Source organism: Musa acuminata, chromosome BXJ2-5 (genome assembly GCF_036884655.1).
Source record: "Musa acuminata AAA Group cultivar baxijiao chromosome BXJ2-5, Cavendish_Baxijiao_AAA, whole genome shotgun sequence".
NCBI classification, from domain to species: Eukaryota; Viridiplantae; Streptophyta; class Magnoliopsida; order Zingiberales; family Musaceae; genus Musa; species Musa acuminata.
The window spans coordinates 39934310-39957047 of NC_088342.1; the positions used below are offsets into that span (position 1 = coordinate 39934310).

Consider the following 22738-nt stretch of genomic DNA (forward strand, 5'->3'; position numbering starts at 1 on the left):
ACCACCGAACAAGAAGTACATGTATAACTTCAACATCTATCTCCTACAACGATTAGTATAAAACAAATAAAAGAAACATGTGACGGCAGCATAGTTGTATTAAATACCAAGTATTAATATAAACAAAAATAGATTTATTAAAAGGTGCTGTGCTTAGTTTAATGTAATTAAAAAATTGTTAATTAAACTAAGCAACAAATTTGAACTATAATAATGAGCTAATAAAAAACATTTGTTATTACTGCGTAAACTCCCCGATGGGTGAATTGGCACGAGACGGCGACGAGCGTGCACGAGAATAGAATAAGGCATCAGTAACCAACAGCCCCCGCCTCGCATTAGCATTTAAAAGTCCTTCATTACGTGCGTTAATTAAGCACTAACGCCAACCCTCCCCTCTCGTTGCGTCGGGCCGCAACGGTGCTATTGGGACCCGCGCGATGAGGTGACACGTGGAATAAGTGTGATTTGTAAGTGCATTGTTTTTTTAGTTGCCTTCGTTCTTCTTTCTCACACAGTTGCTCACCCGAACCCTTTTCTCTCCTCTCCTCCGTGTCACTGCCATTCGTCTTCTCCGCTCTTCCTCGCACACACTCTCTCCGCTTAGGTCTTCATCTTTCTTCCTCTTCGTCGTCGCTCGCCTGTGGCATTCTTCCGAACGCTTCGCCCTTATCGATTCTCCAGTCTCTCCGTCTCTTCTTAGGGTTTCTAGGGTTCCTTGATTTCAACCGGGAGATCGAGGTCGGCGAGCGAGACTGAGCGACAAGTGAGTTGACAATCTAGGTCAGGGTTGGTTGGGACGTTGGGCGCCCGCTGGTACTCTGCCTTGGGAGCTCTTGAGTTGTTTGATCGGGCGGGGATCGGAGGGATTCGGCGGCGTTGTGATCTGCAAATTGCTGGAGGGGCTCTTCTAGTGGTGCTTGGATTTTGGCGGTGAGTTCATTGATAGGAGAATTTGACATTTCTTGCGGTTCTTTTCTTGAGTTTGTTGGATTGGACGAATTTTTGGATCCCCGCATGCTACAGGGCTAAGATCGGGGGACGGATAGGTTGTTGTGACTCTGTTGTCGTATAATTGGATCGGTAGATTGAGTTTAAGCACGGTCAGTACTGGTGGATAAGCTGCTTATTGGATGCCATGACTGTTCCTGTTTGTTGCTTGGTCTTTGCTGGATGGCATATTTGCAAGATCAACCTTTTAATCTTGTTCCTGGTTTGTTACTTTTGATAGTCACTACATTGTAATCTGTCCACTTCAATAGCAAGCATCATATGAATTCAATTTGTACATATTCCTTTATCTGCTCATTATTTGCTTTACCTCTTATGGTACGAGCTTGAGATTTTTGAGGCATTTATGATGAGGAAATAGTAGAAATTTGCTGATGCTTTTGACCATTTGCTTATGTAAAATTATGAACACCGAATATCATGCTGCTTGAAGTTGTATTCATGTATGATGCTCATTTGTGATTACTTCTTGCTGGGTTCAGCATTTCATGATGCTTTCTTATTCAGGTTAATGACGAACCTTCTTGGGGAGGCTTGGTTCTTCAGGTGTCTCTCTTTGGTTGCTAGTGCTGATGGTGAGGTGCTATAACCTGAAGCAAGACTATGAATCTCTTCTCTGGTGGCTAAAGCATTAGCTACCATGGTTGCTAGTATTACATAGCCATTTATTGTCTTTAGAAACCCCAGCCACAATGCCTTCATGGTGGGGGAAATTGTCTTCTAAGGATGTGAAGAAGAACACAAAGGAAAATTTTATTGACACATTACACCGTTTTATTAGTTCAACTGAACAAAAAAGCACTACAAAATCAAGGGGAAGTCGACGGCGAAAAAGTGACACTTCAGAAAAGGCATCCAGATCAAGAACAGAATCACGATCTACATCACCTTCTGCACAAGTGTCCCGGTGTCAGAGTTTCGGAGGCAGGACAAATTCCCAACCACTTCCTCTACCCGGGCTGTGTTCAGGCACATCATGCAAGCCCTCTGAGGTCATTACATCGAAGTCGATCCTAGAAGAGCGTGGAAAATCACAGCTGCTTTTACCACTTCCAAGACCTAACCACATTTCAAAAAGACCAGATACTGCTGAACTTGATGGAGGTGTAGCTACCACCTCTATTTCTAGTAATTGCTCTATTGATAGTGACGATGCAGCAGATTCTGAACTTCACAGCCCAGTCAATGACTTTTTAAAAAGCAATAGAGCTGTTACAAGCAACCATAGGTGTGGAACTTGTGATTTGATTTCCGTGTTTCATTTCCATTTTAGCTTGTTGATCTTTCACTTCTAGACCTTTCCCCTTACACACTTTTCTTCTTTGTTCTCTTTGAAGTGCGGGGCGCAAGGACCCATGTCCTGCGACACAATGCAAAACAAGAGAGATGATGAAATCCACAAATTTCTTACTTGGGAACCATATTTTATCTGCACCATCTAAGCAGGGTTTTCAGAACAATTACCAATCAAATATACAAATTCCTCGACATGGTGCTTTTGCAAGTGCACCAGATAGTTCGTTGTCAAGTCCCTCGAGAAGTCCTATGAGAGTTGTGTTCCCTGAGCAGATCCCAACATCAGCCATTTGGGCGACAAAGCCGCAACAAGATTTAACTTTTTTTGGATCTGGCCAGTGCTCAAGTCCAGGTTCAGGTCAGACTTCTGGGCATAATTCAATGGGAGGAGACATGCTTGGACAGTTCTGGCAGCATAGTAGAGGTAGTCCAGAGTGCTCTCCAATACCAAGCCCAAGAATGCTGAGTCCTGGTCCTAGTTCTAGGATACATAGTGGAACCGTCTCTCCACTGCATCCACGGGCTGTAGGAACAGCACCAGAGTCACCAACAAGGCGGCATGATGAGGGGAAGAAAGAAAGCCACAGATTGCCACTGCCGCCAAAAAATATATCTATCAGTGCTACTTTTCCTCCACATAATTCAACCACAAATTCTTCAATGTCAGTAGTACGCAGTCCTGGAAGGACAGATAATCCCACAAGTCCTGGATCAAAGTGGAAGAAGGGAAAATTAATTGGACGTGGTACATTTGGACATGTTTATATTGGTTTTAACAGGTATTGTGGGCCTTCTACCCTTCAAAAATTTCATGCTGTTACTTTGATTCTTTCCATGCTGATGGATTTTGAGATGCATGGTTTAGTTTGTTAAAAATTACATTGTTAGTTTAGGAACTTTCTACATGGAATGTTGATCGAGTTTTATTTCATCAACTGACTAGGTAAAGCTGATTTCTGAACCAACATAGGTGTCCAGTCTTCTCTTTAGGCTGAAGAAAGCACTATAACTTGTAGTAAGATCACTTGTTCCTTTCACTTAGTAAGAGGTTTAAAAGTGTTCAATGAAATACAAGTCAATTATCATATCTTTCTATAATTTTAGCATGATTATGGCACCATGAATCAGTACATAACCATCCATTATTGACACATGTAAGAAAACATGAGCAAGTTCAGAACTGTTACATGCATGTACAGCATATAAAGACATACTAACTCGATTGACTTTTAACAGTTGCAGCAGCTTGGACCAGTAGAGGCTAAATTACCCAATAAAAAAAAGCGCTAATATTTAGAAGAATGGATGGGTTATATTATCCCTTTAGAGTACATGTCATGACTCTTGATGTTTTTCTTCATATAACCTGAATCTACGAAAATGTTCATGATTACCTCAGCAGAGGTCTCTCTGTTAACTAGTTCTCGGTAAGTTTTGATGACCACACAAGTTGTTCAGTAGGTTACTTGGTGAAGGTGATAGGACCGGGTCGTATGATAATGAAAGTGAGAGAACCTAAGACTTAATTGATGGTGCTTGTAGGTGATTTGCATTTCCTTTGTGAAGGAGCTAAAATGAGCTGTCTAGTAGAAACAAATGGTAATGGGTTTTTTCGGACAATTTATATTTGTTTAAATTGAAACATCCATATCTGATAAAATTTTATCTTGTTTTTATTTCTTTGATCTTCGTATAAGAGAGTCATTCTCTATTCTATCTGCTCAAGTTTTTCTTTCTACTGGCTGCTTGTTGATTTTCTACCTTTTCTAGTGAGAGTGGTGAAATGTGTGCAATGAAGGAGGTTACCCTGTTCGTGGATGATGCTAAGTCAAAAGAAAGTGCAAAACAGTTGGGGCAAGTGAGTATTTTGTCCTATTAGTTATTCTGGAGGATATGCACTCAATATGACATCATCTTTTCCCTTTATGACAGTATACATTTAGGTGTTTGCTTTCTTGGCAGGAAATATCCCTCTTAAGTCGGCTACAGCATCCAAATATTGTGCAATATTATGGTTGTGAGATGGTATGTCAATTTTCTAGAAATGACACGACCTATGATCTTGACCTGGATTTCAGTCTTTCTTTATTCATCATCATACATGAATTTTGACATACCTATATTTCTCTCATTCCAAACTGTGCCATGTCAGCCATTTTTTTTATAGGATCTTTATGTTCAGTAAGCTTGATACCAATCAGACATTTGACAGGACTTTTACAGTTTTACTTTTATCTATCACTTTGCATTTTTATCTAGGAGTACACTGTTATTTGTTCATGCATATCCTGTTAAGATACATGCAGGATTAGTGTTTTCTCAAGGTATTCAACAGTTAATTATGGTATTTTCAACTGCTATATGGACCAAGTTACTGCAACTTTCAGAACACTTTTATGAATGCCAGAATTCCATGAGTTGATGTCTAATGGCTAACTAAATGTAGCTGAAGAATCACAGTTAAATTTTTTCTAATGAAAATGGAGGGAAGGTCTGCCAACCTATTTATCAGGTGTTGAATTTTTGAAAGAAAAAAATTTATTATGTGAAATAAATCAAGATATAGAAGTACAGTGATGAAGAGAAGGTAACCTTAAAAGTAGAACCACTATCAAAGTTAAAACACTAAAATAAATACCAAATCCTATTAAAATCTGTTAAGAACTTTGATTCGTTTCATTTTCAATAAGCAAATTTACATCCCTATCTTACATTTATTGCACAGGTAGTAAGACTAATTGTTCGACACTTTCCATTCAAATACAAGTCATTGAACATAGCACAATACTTCAGAATTTTCTTCCTTTTATCCCAAAGCCATATATGGTTAAGGGCCATGGCAAGCCCAACTCTTTTTAGTTTTTTGGATGTAAGGGCCTTTTACCATGCCTTTTTCTGCTGGCTATTGGCATGGTACCTGCTACATACTGTTGTATAGATAAATGCTTCAATATATAATATACACCTTTGTGTTGGTTTCTTACTGACACTGCAAATACTGGATGTACACCTTCATTGGTGCTGACAGCACCTTAATCTATGCCTTTTGGAGTAGTTCCTTTCCATCTGGTTGGGATGTAAAATGAGAGTTCCTGGGCTGCCAACTGCTGGTCAGCTATTCATAAACTTAAACTGTCTCTTACAATTGGATGGTTTGCATTGAGATAATTAGATCTGATCTGGACAGATAATGTACTAGATGGAACCAAACATTAAAGGACTCCTTAAAGCACACAGATGAAAAGAACTCCCAGTACTTATCAATGGAAGAATTAGTTCATTTCATAGAGATCTAGCAGCCTTACTAATTTCATGGGTTGGTGAGTTGCTGCCAATGATTGAACACCTTATGCAGTTCCCATGGAGGCCTGATGACCCTACATCCATCAGGGGACAATCAAAACAGTGCCATGTTTTATCTGATGCCTATCGTTTTTATTTTTAGTCTGATGCCTATCTTCGTTGTTTTTAATCTCTCTTTGCTGTTCTAATTTCATCTGGAATCTATGTAGCCAATCAAAATCCATGTTTTGTCGGATGCCTATCTTTGTCCTTTTTCATATTTCTCTTTGCTGTTTAAATTTCATCTTGGAAACTATGGCGACATGGGGATAGGCTGTAGAATTGTAATCTTTTTAGTTTTTTCTGAAATATCATCTTTAAGTTATGCAAATGGGGACAAGGCATGTGAGGGAGGGAGGGAGTTCTCCTCCTTTTATTGAAAATCCCATTAAGCATTTAGACTGACAACTGTTGTAACCCCTATATGTGAAACTAATCTGCCCAGCCAATTTAATTATTTTAAAGTCAATTTAATCTGATTTACTCTTTAGAAGTAGCAGTGTTTTATCACTTTGTTTGTTTTAATTTTGTACTTCTTAACAGATTGATGACAAGCTTTATATTTACTTGGAATATGTGTCTGGTGGTTCCATACATAAGCTACTTCAAGAGTATGGGCCACTTGGTGAACCAGCAATTAGGAGTTATACGCAACAAATTCTTTCAGGTTTAGCATATTTGCATGCAAAAAACACTGTTCACAGGTATGAATAAGTCTTGGTTTATAATTTTTGAATATCTGCGAGTCCATGTTTTGGAAGATGATATCCTGACCGTAGATTTTCTTTCTTATGTTTCCAAACTATCACTCACACTTAGGGACATCAAAGGTGCGAATATATTGGTAGATCCAAATGGCCGGGTCAAGCTGGCAGACTTCGGGATGGCAAAACATGTACTGTTTTAATAATGATATTCCTTTTTTTAATTATATAAGTATATTTCTGATTAGTTGGAAATAAATATCAGGCTTTAAAGTTTTAAATGATGTGATGTTAATCGCATGGTTTGCAGTACCGGTCCGTACCGCCCGGTACGGGCGGTACATACCGGTCCAACCGGCTTCCGGTACGCGGAATATAGCAGTACCGGTCTAACAAAAGTAGCAGTACTGTAGCACTGCTACAGTGCTCGGCACGCCTGAATATACCGCTCGGTACACCTGGGTGTACCGAGCGGTATACCGTACCGTACCGGTACCGAGTCCAGGTCGAAACTCCGGTACGGTACGGTATTGCGAACCTTGGTTAATCGTGATGTGAGTTGGTTTAAACTCATATTTTGTGGGAAGATTTATAGATTGCATCTTTTAGAGCTCCAGTTCAGTTTTAACTATTTTAATTGGCCTTAGTTGCAGCTAGAAATTAGTCATGTTGGTCCAAATCCAAAAAAGTGATGCCTTGTAGGGAGGAGGGGAGTTTCAGAATGGAACTATTTAATTATTCTTGTTGCTTTTAGCTTTAACAGATATACTGAATTTTATACAGGACTATAGAGGAGAGATGAAACCATGTAATATACATGGTTTACATATAATTGCAAGGTCCTGTTTGGAGTTTGTTAATTTCGGAGTGTAAAACATGCTCGAGTAAAGGACAAGCAACTTCAAACTAGTTGTAAAACATGAAATCAAAATATAGGAGGCAGAAATGACCTGAGCATTATGCTTTTATATTACAAAATCGATTTCAATTACCCATTTCTTCCCACATGTTGAATATGTAATGATATCCTGATTGTCTTTTTGTTATTTTTATGTCATTTGTGATTGCTGTAGTGTCTTTCTCTTTTAAACATCGGACACCTCATCATGGTGCTGTAGGATTGAAACGCTAAACATTGATGCACCGTAGCAAAGTTCTGCATGACAGCAGGCCAAATTGATTTGTGGTCATTTCAGTTTGACAAATTATAGTATGATAGACAATAAATCTTAGTTCTAACATACAATCTTTATGTTGTTTGCACAGTTTTGTGTTATGAGCTTTTTCCAGCATTTCAAGTTTGTTTTGGGCATTGTATGGCCATAGAATAACTCGCTTGAAGAAACTGATGGCATAACTTTATCTTATATAAATTCCATGGTTCATCTTCGACCAGCTATTTCAGCACTTTACCCTGATTTATAGTGTCCTTTGGTTTATTCTTATATATTTATCTGGGAAATGTTAACCATCAATTACAATGTTCTTAATATCCTCTTGATCCTTTGTCTTAGTGTCAATTACATGCCATTACTGCCATGTGACTCCAAGAGTTCTGTATGAAATGTATAGTTTATAAAATACTTGTCTATGACAGATGTATACAACGAGTTCCTTCTGAATTGAACCTGAACTACATGATATGTTCCAAAACATCAAACTGAGTTGATGAGATATAACACTTTAAAAGAACACTTATGGATATTGGTTGCAACATAAGCAAATTTTGTTATTGATTAGCAATTGCATCTGATATAAATTTAAACTGTAATGCACCCTCTGAAACTCAAGCAAATGATAGCATGTGTTTTTTGAATTAACATTTATTAATTCTGTAAGGGATAACTTTCAACTTCTTTGTGTTTCATTGTGCCTGTAAAGCTGCAATTTATTCGTATCTTGAAAAAATTTCCAGTCTCTTTATTCATCAGTTTTTATTAATGAAACTTATCCCTGAAACTCCATAAAGGCACCACAGTAAAGAAAATTTGCTGTTTAAGTACATTTTATAGTGATACTCAAATGTTGTTCCTTTTTCCAGATTACTGGACAATCTTGTCCCTTGTCATTCAAGGGAAGTCCTTACTGGATGGCTCCTGAGGTACTGTTGTTTTATTTTCTCTTCCTCCAAAATTTACATTTTCTATGAAAGTCATTTTACTTCTCTCCTTTTGACTTGTGAATTGTCTGCTTCTAATATTCTTTCTCACTGCAATATGTGCATAGGTGATAAAGAACTCAAATGGCTGCAATCTTGCTGTGGACGTATGGAGCCTAGGGTGCACTGTCTTGGAGATGGTTACATCAAAACCACCTTGGAGCCAATATGAAGGGGTTAGTACTTGATCATTTGGGCCGAGTATAGTGGTACTTTGGTACATAATTTACTGTGATAGCAGCACTTAGCTGCGGGAAAAAAATCACAACATCCATTAGTATTATCATCCTGTTGTTACACTCTCAATCAGTAGTTGTTTTACTAGCATTAGATTTTTCTTGTTGTGCTCTAGATTGCAGCCATGTTCAAGATTGGAAATAGTAAGGAGCTGCCACCGATCCCTGATCATCTTTCTGTTGATGGCAAAGATTTTATAGGAAAATGTCTTCAACGTGATCCATCCAAGCGTCCAACTGCATCTGAACTGTTACAACATCCATTTGTTAACAGTGCAGCCTTGATAGAAAAATCCATCTTTAGTTCCCAACCTGTGCAACAACTGATAGGTGTTTCAAGTGGAGCATGTACCAAGGTATTGACATATCAGCTCTCATATTGTCTGTTATGTTTACTGGTTCTTGCCATGCATATAAATTGCAACTTCTGGGAGATTGCTAATTTTGTAAGCTGTGTTATGGAAATTTATTAGTATTGATTCATTGTTTGCTATATGGTTGTCATACGGTGGAGGAAGAATATTGCCAATTATGACTGAGTTACAATGTATTATTTGTGAAAGAGATGTTTATCTTATTGAAATTTTAGTTTGAATTATCAATATGCAGTTAAAAGTCAAAAACTATTCATTAGTTTGTTTAATAACAAGATGGTGGTTTTGCTGCAGTAAAGTGACAGTTTTCTTATCAGAATTTATTGCTATTGACATAATTGTCACCATAGCTTCTCTCTGATTTTGTATTTTGTCATTGTACATGGTGCAATATTTCTCATCTTTGTTAATTTACCATTTGAAGCTTTATAAATTTATATATGGAACTGATGCAATGATCAGCAGCTCCCTTGGACACCTTTCATGTCTTTAAGGCTTAAATGTAACATATTGTAGGACCAATAATTTACAATTTGCCCTTCGTTGATGGTCCCTCTATCAAACTTCAAGTTACTTCTTTGTGTCTTCTAAATTAAAGCCAAAAATGATTTTTTTAAAAAATAAATTAGAGTATCCCAGTTAATACTTATAAAATGTGATGCATTTATGAAATATGTTGCATTATGACCTCATCTACAGCATGTAAAAAATACAGTCCCATTTTAATTTTTAGATTAACCTGTTTATTTTAATTCTTTTTTTTTGTGGGAATCTTATGTGTGTATACAAGTAGTATTCATGTATGCAGTCTTTGGAACAGTTATATTTTCCTACATGTCCTAGCATCTCCTTGCTAAATTTTCACTCGTGTACCAACTCCAATCCAGTTCTCATGTATGCATACGTGCAATACAATAAGTATGATAAAGGCTGGACTTTCTTTGGAGTGTTAACCTCTCCCTTCTAATGTTCTCCATGTGTAGTTCTGGTACTCTTAATGGCTAAAGATAAATCAAATAGATGTTTGTAGACCCTTGTTTAAGAAAATTATCAACTCTCTATGCATCAGTGAATTCATGAATTTCTATCTTACTTCGAATATTCTCCATGTCGATGTAGGAATGTAGTGGTTCATAAACTTGTTTGCTTGATTACTTGGCATCAATATCAGTGTTAGCCATGAATATATACTTAGGATTTTCATGTAGGACCAACATAGTAGGACTCCCATCTTGATATGCCAAGGCAATCCCGATCTCATTGTTTTAGCCCACATGTAGCGGTTCACTAAATGCTCTTAAGCGAACCATGGGCCAAGATGCCTACTAGCCTATCTCACTTGTATAGAGCAGTACATAGCTAAAGTGGCCTAAAATGGTTACACTTAAGTCATTCTCAGGTCATCATATTTATATCTCTAAGTTCACTTTCCCATTCTGTTTACAGGATGACACACCATATCTCTCTGTGGGAATTCAACTAGCAGTATCATTATAGTGTTACAAATATCTTTTTGGCAGCATAGTTTTAGGGAGCTGATTGAATTATCTAAACTAATAGTTGAGCCTAGGTTTCATGGCTAAATAACAATGAGAAGAATACTTTGGTATAGTGGTTTCTTGCTTCTTTGTCCGCTGGCTAGATCATGTACAGCATGATATTTTCTGCTAATATTTTCCTTAAATTATTTAAATTCACTAATTTTAAGGATGATACAATGACTTGCTGATAACTTCTATATCAAAAATCTGTCATTACCATGCTATAGTTGCCTTCCATTTAGGAAGCTTTTGTATACTTCCATTTGTGGTAACCTTGTGCATTGTTGTTCCCCTTTTTTGTGTATACTATCAGCAGTGGCTCAAAAAAAAAGAAAGAGCATATTTAATATTAAAGGAAGTGCACGATTGAACCATGTATGCTTGTCCATGAGCACATGTATTTGTTGTTGCTAGTTCTAGTTAAAATTTTTTCTTTGGGTTGGAACACCTGACTCTTCTTTTATTTTATTTGTGGGGTATAGAGAATCTGTCTTTTGCTTTGTTATATCATGGAGCTAAAATATAGTCATTCCATTAATCTTCTAGAACATGATAAATTGATGCATGTTCAATGGTTTTTCTAGATCTACATGTGCTTGTGTTTCACCATTCCAGGTCGTTTTAAATGCCATGCAGTTAAAAATAACTATTGTATTTTTTGTAGCTTCGTTGGTAGCACCATAGTTTTTATGATGTGAGTCTTGGATCTAAGCATGAGATTGCAAGGTTCTCAATGTCTGGATTGTCATAATATTTTTAACTCTTAAACGACAGATTATAGCCATTTGCTTGAGTTTTTAAATTTTAAATTTTGTGAACTATTCTGATCTCTAAAATTTTATACTCTTGCTTTATCTTGTATATCATTTGTAAGTTTTTCTTTTCATTAAACTTCTATATTTGTGGCTTATGCATAATTTTGTCCAAATTAAGAAGGAGCTTGTCTTAGGTATCATGACATAAACAATGAGAACATATTCTCTTTCTTACTAGTTTTCTGTATTTGTGGGCTTTCATCTGTTGCTCTTCAAAGTTAAAAAATAATGAAACTCTTGTTGTTATGACTAAACCCCAGGGTGTTGGTCATGCAAGAAATCTTTCTTCTTTGGATGTGGAGGGATTGGCATTTCATCGTTTAAGAGGTGGAAAATCTACTATTTTGTCTAGGTAAATTGATCAAAATTCCCCTTTCAGTTTTTATAAAGTTTTTTTAAGCTTACAGAAATAGGTATGCAAGCCAAAATTTTCTGTTGTAAACCAGTAACAAGTTATGTTTGCTGCAAACAAATTGGGTATACATCGAGTTTAAAATTTTAAATCCATTTGAATAATGTTGTAGGGTTTTACTAAGAAAGATTTTTCAATTAGCCTTCTCTAGTCTGATAGATTTTTTATTATGAATAGCTTTAAGTGCAGAAAGCTACATGGAAGAATGGAGCATTCTTTATTACTGACTCTGAAGTTTGAACCAATCATAAAACCCCTAAAACTGGATACCAAGATTAGAATATGTACCCACTCACCTATAAAGGATAATTGATGAGCAAACCTCAACTTTTCCCTGGATATGCAATGGTAATTTTCTGAGCTCCATTCAACTGTATGATTAGAATATGTGTTTGATCTCCAATTATTCATGTATTAGCTAAGAAAAACCTGGTCCTAGCTATCTTATTCTTCTAAGAGCCATCGGGTACTAATTGATTAGTGGATGAGTTACTTTTATGGACTTTATCTTTCTATGACCATATTGGCCACCCATTTTCCGAGATTCTATAGATTAAATTTTTCCTTGTATCATTTTTTTACAGCATTTCCCATGATTGACTCCCAAAAACTGGAAAATGCTGGTGGTGGTAGAAAAATCGACCACTGCTTCATTGAAATGACTTTAGTGCTTCGCTAAGGACACATTTTTAACTGTTTTGACATGAGCTGATCTCAAAGGTTGCCAGGAAACGACTATGTTTTTTTTTATCATGTGTCATCGTTGAAGATCACACTATTTAATGTTTTCTCTTCTGTAATTAGTAAAGAAAGGACTGTTATCTCAAGTGGTGAGGCCAATTTACAGCTCTTATTGGTGAGGCCAATTTACATCTCTTATTGGCTGAGAAATTTTACTTGTCGATGCGTATGGATGGAGTAGCTAAATCGAGAAACTTAAGATATTCAAATTGTCTAGATTCTTAACTCTTGCTGTGTTATGCATATGGTTTCTTTCGAGGCTAAGGTCATGATCTGAACAATAAAACTTTGTACATCAGTATCATATTTGATATTAGATGAGCAAGAGTGCAAGACTTACAGCTGTTCTCTTGGAAACAGCTAAAGCAGTTGGTGTTCTTTGTGAGAATTTGCAATAAATTTTTTTAAAGATATTATTTTCCACTAAAACAAGGGGTTTTGACTATAACTTTTGTTGTTTACTCTAGTTACTTGTCTTGTGGACTTGTACTGTTCTACATCCTCCGTATAGACATGATAATATTCTCTGACTAGTTTGGTCTGAATTCCAGTAATCCTGCAAGGTACATATCTTGCCCTGTCTCTCCCATTGGAAGTCCTCTTCTGAACGCCAGGTCTCCCCGGCACATCAGTGGACGAATGTCCCCGTCTCCCATCTCAAGCCCTATGGCCACCTCAGGTGCATCCACACCTCTGACAGGTGGCAATGGTGCTGTTCCATTCAACCAATTGAAGCAAGTGGCTTATCTTCATGATGGTCACGGAAGTTCATCAAGATCCATGAATGGTTGCTATCCTAGCGGGGCCATCTTTCATGAACCCAAGGTGGATCTCTTCCTTGGGATGCAGCACATGTTACCACGTCTTGGTGAAAGAATGACATCTGAAACTGATACTCTCAGCATTCAGGTTGGTAGGGTGGGACATGATAATATGAGAGATCCTTGTGAGAGTCACTGGTTTTTATCTGATCACATGTCATATCAGATATTGAGAGATCAAATGAAGCTTAATCCATCAGTAGATCTTCGTTCTGTTTCTTCAATGCATAGCCGTAGAAATGGTACATAAACTCTTAAATTTGAGCATCATAGTCATGTCGGTCCTTGACCACATTGCAGTTATCTTGTATGTTAAATGCTGAACATCGCAAACTTGCACCCATAAAATCAATATTTTATAAAGTGAAGACACAAGCAAGGGAAGCAAGTTCTCATCGTAAATACTGTCCGTCAAGTGACACAATGGTAAGTATCATGGTTTTTCTGATTTGTTCTCTATCAAAGCTTGTTGTTGGTAGAAAGAAGGAAGTTTTTTACTGACAATATTGACTTAATTTCAGAATGTATATGCTTATTTAAACTTGCTTTTCCTGATTATGAGATAATATGACCTCTTTACTAATTTGAGCTAATAATTGATTTATTTAACCTTTTGATCAGAGACTTATAACCATGAATTGTCTTTTCTAGTCATATGTGCAAGGGTTCTGCCAGTCAGTGAAAATAATCTTGGTTGATAGGGAATCCATCTTGCAAACAATTGCGTGATTATAATCAGGTTCTTATCTACTGTGCTTTGGTAGTGTTACAAAGAGGCTCATAAGTATTTGAAATATACTGCAAGTTTTGTATACTTTTTTATGTCATACTGTTTGACCTTTCAGCTCAAATGCATGTGTAACTGATACCCTGTATTTTTTTATTGCATGAACAAATAAGTAGTACTAGTTTTACATTCCAGTGCTTTTATCAGTGCTACAGATATACTGACTCTGGATATGGCAAGTTGAACATTTGACTGAGGAGAACTAAATATGCAGTTTCTTTGTTTGGAAAAACTTATATGACTTGTGTTCTTTTGATTTTGGCATTGTATTTTAAAACTTTCATATGATTTTATACAGTGGATGTGGTCTCTCTATTTCTTTCTTTTTGGTTTTGGATTACTTATTGGTCGGGAAATCCAGTGCCTGTACTTAAATATATTGAATATTCTGTGTTGGAATTCAAATAAATATTACTGTTTCAGCATGGGTGCTTCAATTTTGTAGAAGCATTTAAACTTTTTTTTCTTGTTGCATGCTATACTGGTTCGTACTTCATAAAAAAAATTGGCTGCTTTATCCGGGAGATTGTTCTGCCGTTGGTCGAGTAGGATTGATGTGATCGTTAAATACTTGATCTATAGCAAGTCCCCTGCCACTCGATTATATGGTGTTTTTCTTCTTTTTTTTTTTTGAAAAACTCATTTTTTTACTTTATTTATTCTTTTCTAAGTCATATGATTTAGTTTGATCGTGGAGTTCAAGTCTGATTACTAATTTTTTTTCTTCTATGGGCTTATCGAAAGTTTGGTGCAAATTATAATTCCACAGCTGTAATCGAGCGAGTTTAAATGTGTGTTGATGAATAGAGTCCGGTTGTCAAGTAGCTTAATTGAAGGACACGGGGTAAAGATACTGAGAGTGTGCGTCGATCCTTTCCCTCGGAAGTATATGGAATTCTATGATTTTTATTATTGAATGATTTTTAGGAAATGATCTTTAAGCGATGTTCATTTGCTTTCACCATGCTCAACCTCCATAATGTCTTATAATTGATACTTATTTAAATTAATACAAATGTAAATCCTATGTACCAAAAATATATATGAATGTGAGTGACCCTTTCAGGCATCGAGTCCACCACAGGAGCTCTCAAGCAGAATTAGCGTAATACTGGCAACAGTCTAAAGACGTTATCGGCAACGAGATTGCTTGGACTCCTGTGTTTCGTATGAAGCCAAAGGAGCTGTTTCCACAACCCCACGCCCAAATCACCGCCTCTCAGGTCCTTTTCTTGCCCTCCTCTCTTCTCACGCTCATCCATCGATACCTCTCTGCAACAAGTCACAGTCCGCCAAGGACATCCATTATCTCCATCCCAACATAATTATAAAGGCAGTATCCCATCACCATGTGCTTTTAGCACATGTCCCATCATTAGTAGGGGTACCCCACGTGTGGGTTGGTAGCTTCCCAAATCTGCCATTTGTGAAGACACCTCTCGATCACTGTTCGGAATGTGGGTAAGTTCTTAGTTCATGTTTGATCCGGTCATCGAGATCGATACTACCACCCTACTTAGCTGCTCATTAGCATTCACCAAACATCCTGTTTGGCCAATGATTGTGCTCCCCATGAGCACTGAGACCAGACATAGGCCGCACGCGTCATTACTTCGTCGAACACATGTCTCGAGGTATGTAGCTGACGCGGCCGAGCTATACGAGTGGACCGGATCATATGGATCTTAGAAGAAACGTGATACAGGGAAGAAGATGCATTTGTATATTATTATTATTGTTACCGGCTTACCGGATACTGAAGGTGGCTTCCCTGCGAGTTCGCAGCAAATGCGTGTACATATAGTGCTTGGTTCAGCAGCAGCAGCAGCATTAAGAAAGAGATAGAATGCCGATCTCTCGGATCGCCATCGGGACGACGGAGGAGGCGACGCACCCGAGCGCGCTAAAAGCCGCGCTCGCCGAGTTTATATGCACCTTCATCTTCGTCTTCGCCGGCCAAGGCTCCGGCATGGCCTACAGTACGTTCTTCCTCGAATTGTTTGCTTGCGTAATGCGTGTTTGGTCGCTGATGGTCGATGGTGAACAACGAAAGGCAAGATGACGAGCGGTGGGCCGGCGACGCCCACAGGACTGATCATGGCGGCGCTGGCGCACGCCTTCGCCCTGTTCGTGGCGGTGTCGGTGGGAGCGAACATCTCGGGCGGGCACGTAAACCCGGCCGTGACCTTCGGTGCGTTCGTGGGCGGCAACATCACGCTGCTGCGAGGCGTTCTCTACTGGGTGGCGCAGCTGCTCGGCTCCACCGCGGCCTGCCTCCTGCTCCACTTCGCCACCGGCGGGCTGGAGACCGGCACCTTCGGGCTGTCGTCGGGGGTGGGCGTGTGGGAGGCGCTGGTGCTGGAGGCCGTCATGACCTTCGGCCTCGTGTACACCGTCTACGCCACCGCCGTCGACCCCAGGAGGGGTAGCCTCGGCGCCATCGCCCCCATCGCCATCGGCTTCATCGTTGGCGCCAACATCCTGGTGGGCGGCGCCTTCGATGGTGCCTCCATGAACCCGGCCGTGTCCTTCGGTCCCGCCCTCGTCAGCTGGTCGTGGACCCACCAGTGGGTGTACTGGCTGGGCCCGCTCAGCGGTGGCGCCCTCGCCGGCCTCGTCTACGAGATCTTCTTCATCTGCAGCACCCACGAGCAGCTCGCCTCCGCCGACTACTGACGTCCACGTCGTCTTCGTCCGCTGCTTGTCCCACCTTGCTGTCTTTAGCACTGTTTCCGCATAGGTTAATGGTCGTTTAGTCGTCGTCTCGGACGTCTATCCTTCCCTGCGCCCCTCCTCTTCATCTGAATCCATCTGCGTACATTCATGGAGAGCTGTTGCTTCGGCCATATCTTTCGCCATTAATGAAGTCTCTCTAAAATAGATCATCTTCAATATACAGCAATGTTGGTCTCTCTCAAGAAATAAGACAGAGAACAACAATAAGTTCTCAATGAAACCACCTCACATACACTCTTGAAACCTAAAGAACGATAGATTTTGCCACTAACAACTATTATTAACCAGCAATTTAAATGTGAAAGGAGAAAGATACGACAAGTATGTGAATTGATTGCCTTCATGAAGAAATATATTAGAAATTATTATTTGCTTGCAAGACGAAAATGGAGTTGAGTTTGTTAACCAACCATATACGTGTCTTATACAATAGGAAGGTAATATTCGAAATGCATTTTTATGCCCTCTCTTCTCTCTCCTCTTTCCTCTCTCATGTCTCCTTTTTCTAAATCTGTGATATATTATATTTTGATATTATCATGAATTTAACTGACTTTATCTAAATCATACAATAATTTTACCTATCCATCCGTATAAGAAAGAATCAACTTATAGTCCCTTAATGATTTGTAAAAAAAAAAATCGATTAGAATAAATATTTGATAGTCATTATAAATTATAAATATAAATTTTATAAACTTTAAATGATTTAAGACTGATTCGTTATTTTATTTTACAACATAATTGGTAGGAACTTTTGACTGAATGCAATTGGCATTACAAATACATCTTCTAATAAATGGTATCAAAACTATAGGTTATGGATCTTCGATGATAAATGAATCATCGTAGGGTGATACCAAAATATCCCCTATCATTATGTAAGATAATTAATTAAAATAATTGATCTAGAAAGGTCTAATAGGCTTAGTTTGATGATAATTACTAATAATATTTAAAGTTTATTATAATATACAACTAGCATATTAGAATATTTAAAAATGGATTTAAAGTTCCTAGAAAGTCATTTGTTGCATTATGATATTTGTTGCGGGAAACAACCGTAAGCCGTGGCCTCAGGGCCGACGCGGCTTGGTTCGGGTCCAAATGCACGGGGATCCGGCGCGGCGCTCCTCGGGGCAACCGGGTGGCCGGTCGCGGTGGTCCGGATGGAATATGGCGCGGGGGTGAAGCCTCACCGTAGCGTCGGGGAGGTGCGTCCTCGCCTTCGTTCCTGCACACAGGTCAGGTCGGAAGCTCGGCCCGACCCCTCCGACGATCAAGTCAGATGATGTGGAAGGGAGTTTTTCTAGTGAAGAAGTGTCCCCCCCTTCGTTTAGAACTCGGGGGTATTTATAGGGTAGTTTGGCGTTACCTGATGTGCCTGCCTGCGGGAGGCAAGATCGTACCTCTGATGGCGTCTGACATTGCTATGGATGTTGCGTGGAGAACCGACTTGCCGCAGGGTATGGGCGAGGGTCGGTTGTCGTCTTCCTCTACCTCGGCCAAGCGCGCGGGGTCAGACAACGACGAAGTCGTTGTTTGAGAGCGGATGACGTCAGGACGTGTCGAGTCAGCATTATTGCCCTCCTCCTCGGGCAGAGTGGTGCCCGGGTGAGGTCGACGTCGTGACACGTCATGTCGCCATTAATACCCCTATCATATTCCCCCCCCGGAAGAAGTTATGCATCGATTTTTGCCATTGGGGGGACTCCGAGGCATGGCTTTGTCCCTCGGTGTTGCAGTAGTCTCAGGCGACATGAGGTCGAGCTTTGTCTCGGGCGGTCAAGCGAGAGCATAGGGCCGAGGAGCACGACGCAGGCGGGCCGACCGCGCGGACATGTCTCGGGAGCATGGAGCCAGGAGCACAACGCAGGCGGGCTGGCCGCGCAGGTGTGTCTCGGGAACATGGAGCCAGGGAGCACAACACAGGCGGGATGGCCGCGCAGGTGTGTCTCGGGAACATGGGGCCAAGGAGCATGACGCAGGCGGGCTGGCCGCGCAGGTGTGGTCTCGGACATTATGCGGTCGAGGATCACGACGCAGGTGGACAGACCGCGTGGGTGTGGCTGCGATGGTCATGCGGTCGAGTAGCACGACGCGTGCGAACAGACCGCGCAGGTGTGGTCTCGGGCATTATGTGGCCGAGGAAGTGGCCTCAGGCGTTATGCGGCCGAGGATGTGGCCTCGGGCGTTATGCGGCCGAGGATGTGGCCTCGGGCGTTATGCGGCCGAGGAGGTGGCCTCGGGCATTATGCGGCTGAGGATGTGGCCTCGGGCGTTATGCGACCGAGGATGTGGCCTCGAGCATTATGTGGCCGAGGAGGTGGCCTCGGGCGTTATGCGGCCGAGGATGTGGCCTCGGGCATTATGCGACCGAGAAGGTGGCCTCGGGTATCACGCGGCCGAGGAGGTTGCCTCAGGCGTTATGCGGCCGAGGATGTGACCTCAGGCATTATGCGATCGAGGATGTGGCCTCGGGCATTACGCGGCCGAGGAGGTGGCCTCGGGCGTTATGCGGCCGAGGATGTGGCCTTGGGCATTATGCGGCCGAGGAGATGGCCTCGGGCGTTTAGGCGGCCGAGGTGGTGACCTCAGGCATTACGCGGCCGAGGAGGTGGCCTCGGGCATCACGCAGCTGAGGAGGTGGCTTCGGGCATTACGCGACCTAGGAGATGGCCTCGGGCATTGTGCGGCCGAGGAGGTGGCCTCGGGCATTATGCAGCCGAGGATCACGACGCAGGCGATCAGACCGCGCAGGCGTGGGGGCTCGGGCATCATGCGACCGAATAGCACGGCACGGCTTGACGACCCGAGAAGCTACTCGTCGGTGTTTCTTTCCCTCCTTGGATACTTATGAGTAGCGGGAGTCGGAAAGCATTCGTATTTGACTTCCTTTCTGAAGGGATTGGTTACTTTTGCCACACGCTATCGGGCATCGAGATCAAGGCGCCAGCCTGCTGTCGCTTCAGCGGGGTCGCCACGTCAGGCTTTCATTAAGGCGGGGTGCCTTTTGGTCATTTCCGATGCGATGTGACGGTTACGCATGTGCGCAGGTGGGCTGCCGCCCACTCTCGGGAGGTGAAGGGGCGCCAATCTTGTTGGTGTATCTCCTTTAAATAGCGGACGCCCGGCTTTACTACTATCTTTTGCTTCTGAGTCTCCCTCTCCTGGCCTTGCCGTCCCCTTTCCAATCTTCTACTTCCTGCGTCGTCTTCCCCTTCTCCGTAGCACCTCCCTGTTAAGGTCAGTTGAGATGTCGTCCTTTCCTCCTTCCCATTCTTCACCTTTCCGCGTGGCTGAGGGGGGACGTCCTTCGACGCCCCCCGTAGAATCCTCTGATGGGGAAGCGGTGCGTGACCTAGAGGCCTTGATGTGGCCGCATGATATTGACTCCACCGTGAGTGAGTCCCTGCTGGGGGGACTCCGGGAGCGCTATTGCATCCCGGAGGATCACATCCTTAGTGCCCCAGAGCCGGGGCAGCGGGCGTATGACCCTATCCCGAAGGGTTTTGCGCTGACTTTGGACGCCCTAGAGGCGGGTCTGCACTTTCCCCTTCACCCCCTTATTGTGTCCTGTCTGTCTTTCTGGCAGATTTCGCCATCCCAAGTGGCGCCGAACTCTTGGCGTTACCTAGTGGTATTCCTGGGGGAATGCCACTACGCCAATATCACCCCCACCCTCAACCTCTTTCTTTCCTGCTATCGTCTTTCCAAGGGTTCGGGGGGTTACTTCCTGTCCGCCTGGACGGGCTTCCGAGTCAGAGGGGCCCCTTCCAGTAATAAAGGGTGGAATGGGAGGTTTTTTTATATTAGTTGCGCGAAGGACTGGGGTTTTGAGGTTCGGTGGTCCGCGACGACGATCGACAATACCACCCCATGTTTGGGCGAAGCAGAGCGTCAAGATCTGGGGAGGCTCAAAGAGATTCTCCCTAGGTCATAGGCTATCCAGAATATGACCGAGCGATGGCTGGCCGAGGCGGGTCTCAGCCCGATGCCTTTGGGTACGTTTAGAGACGTTTGGTTCGGGTGTTCGCATGGTTGGTTTCGGGCACTAACGTTTTCCGTCTCTTGCAGAAATGGTGAACCTTCAGTCGCTTCTAGGGGGTTAGGCGTCGCAAGCCTCTCCCCCAGCTCCGCCGGTCAACCCACAACCCGGCTCGGAGGACGCCTCGTTGGAGGTCGAGGCCGGGTGCCCTCCGAAGAAGGCGAAGACAACCCCGTTGAAGGGGCCTGAGGCGGGCTCCCGTCGAGGCGTGGCTGAGCCTAGTCGGCGGGCGGCTGGGAAGGGTCCGCGCCCTATCTCCATACGCGACCTGTACCGACTGCCAGCCGGAGACAGGGAGCCGTTCCTGACGTGGCTGGTGAGTGAGATCCCGCTCGGGGAGTCCAGCGAGCCCCTGGTCGCCCGCTGGGAGGGCTTGTCCCGGGGGGATAGAGTGTGGGCCGGAGGGGATCCCTCCGCAGTGTTCCTCCGAGGCGCGCTTCATCCCGATATGGCTCGGGATTTGTACGTCCTGCCCTCGGAGGTGCTGCTCAACAAGTCCGCCCAATCACTGACCTAGGTAAGTACGCCTCCTCTTTTCCCGTTTAGTTTTGTCTGTCCAACGTCGACCTTCGTGACATGTTTCTCCTTTTGCAGGGCCTCCATTATGCGACGGCCCTGATGGACAGGGTGCGTGACGCCGGCCGTGTCATCGGGGGCCTCGTCGGGCGCAACGACGAGGCGGCTCGCCAGGTCGAGGAGGTCCGAGCCGGGGCCGGCCCAGAGGCTGTAGCGGTCATCGAGAAGCGCGCGACGGATTCTGAGGCGGAGGCAGCTCGCCTTCGGTCGGAGCTTGAAGCCTCCAAAAAGGCAAACGAGGAGCTCCAGAAGACAATAAGGGTGGAGCGGACCGAACTCCGCCTGTTGAAGACGGAGGCGAGTGCCCTCAGCAAGAAGCTGGAGGAGGCCAAGGCCGAGACGAGAGCAGCCTCGGAGGCACTGGCGGAGGAGGCCCGGCTTCGACCTGCCAGAGATAAGGAGCTCCTCGAGGCGTACAAGAAGTCCGAGGGGTTTGAACTCGGGCTAACGCGGACGGGGCGGGTGTCCTTTGAGTATGGATACCGAATCGCCACGTCCCATTTCCGCTGTCGCCATCCTGGTCTTGAGGTGGAGGAGGACCCCTTCACTCCCCACCCCGAGGATCAGGAGGTAGACATGCCCGAGGAGGTTCCCTTCGACGACTGCCTGGACGCTCCACTATAATAAGGGAGGGTCCTATTGTTTTTTGTTTTCTAAGGTGCTAGTCAATTCTGTAAGTAGGAGTCCTGTAAGTCGAGTCTTGTAAGTTTTCCTTGAATAAAAGAAAATTTTTACTTCTCTTGTGTATCGCCTTCTTCTTCCCTAGGCAAAAGGTTTCTTTGTTTAAACAAAAAACTTCTTAACGTTCTGGATATTCCAGGTTCTCGGTAAAGGAGAATCGTCCGTTGTCGCGAGCCGGTAAGTACCCGGTCGAACTACCTCAATGACCCGGTAAGGTCCCTCCCATGTGGGGGCCAGCTTCCCCCTCGCTTGGGTCTGGTCGCTGATCTTGGTCTTTCGTAGGACTAGGTCGCCTAACTTAACCGGTCGGGGTTGTACCTTCCTGTTGTAGACCCTTGCGACGGCTCTCTTGTAAGAGAGGGCCTTCAAGTGCACGTCGGCGCGTCGCTCCTCGAGCACGTCGAGGCTGGCACGAAGTCCCTCGTTCGAGACTTCCTCGTCGTAGCTTCTCGTCCGAAG

At 42.8% G+C, this 22738-nt stretch overlaps 2 protein-coding genes across 6 annotated transcripts; both read left to right on the forward strand.

The window, feature by feature from the left end:
• The first annotated feature begins 506 nt into the window (after positions 1-506).
• LOC103985758 (mitogen-activated protein kinase kinase kinase YODA) lies at positions 507-14698 on the forward strand. 5 transcript variants are annotated; one of them, XM_065109427.1, is made up of 12 exons: positions 507-933; positions 1519-2239; positions 2349-3086; positions 4078-4165; positions 4240-4332; positions 6193-6353; positions 6469-6544; positions 8395-8454; positions 8580-8687; positions 8864-9103; positions 11738-11829; positions 14386-14698. In XM_065109427.1, exons 2-12 carry the CDS (start codon positions 1704-1706, stop codon positions 14420-14422), a joined length of 2229 nt encoding a protein of 742 aa, XP_064965499.1. In that variant the 5' UTR covers positions 507-933; positions 1519-1703; the 3' UTR covers positions 14423-14698. The 5 variants fall into 5 exon arrangements, with proteins under 5 accessions (XP_064965499.1, XP_064965496.1, XP_064965497.1 ...); XM_065109424.1 differs by lacking the exon at positions 14386-14698 and adding an exon at positions 13182-13899; XM_065109425.1 differs by lacking the exon at positions 14386-14698 and adding an exon at positions 13194-13899.
• Positions 14699-15970: 1272 nt separating this feature from the next.
• LOC135611793 (probable aquaporin TIP1-1) lies at positions 15971-17116 on the forward strand. The gene is made up of 2 exons (XM_065107433.1): positions 15971-16217; positions 16292-17116. Exons 1-2 carry the CDS (start codon positions 16085-16087, stop codon positions 16912-16914), a joined length of 756 nt encoding a protein of 251 aa, XP_064963505.1. The 5' UTR covers positions 15971-16084; the 3' UTR covers positions 16915-17116.
• The last annotated feature ends 5622 nt before the right edge of the window (positions 17117-22738 follow it).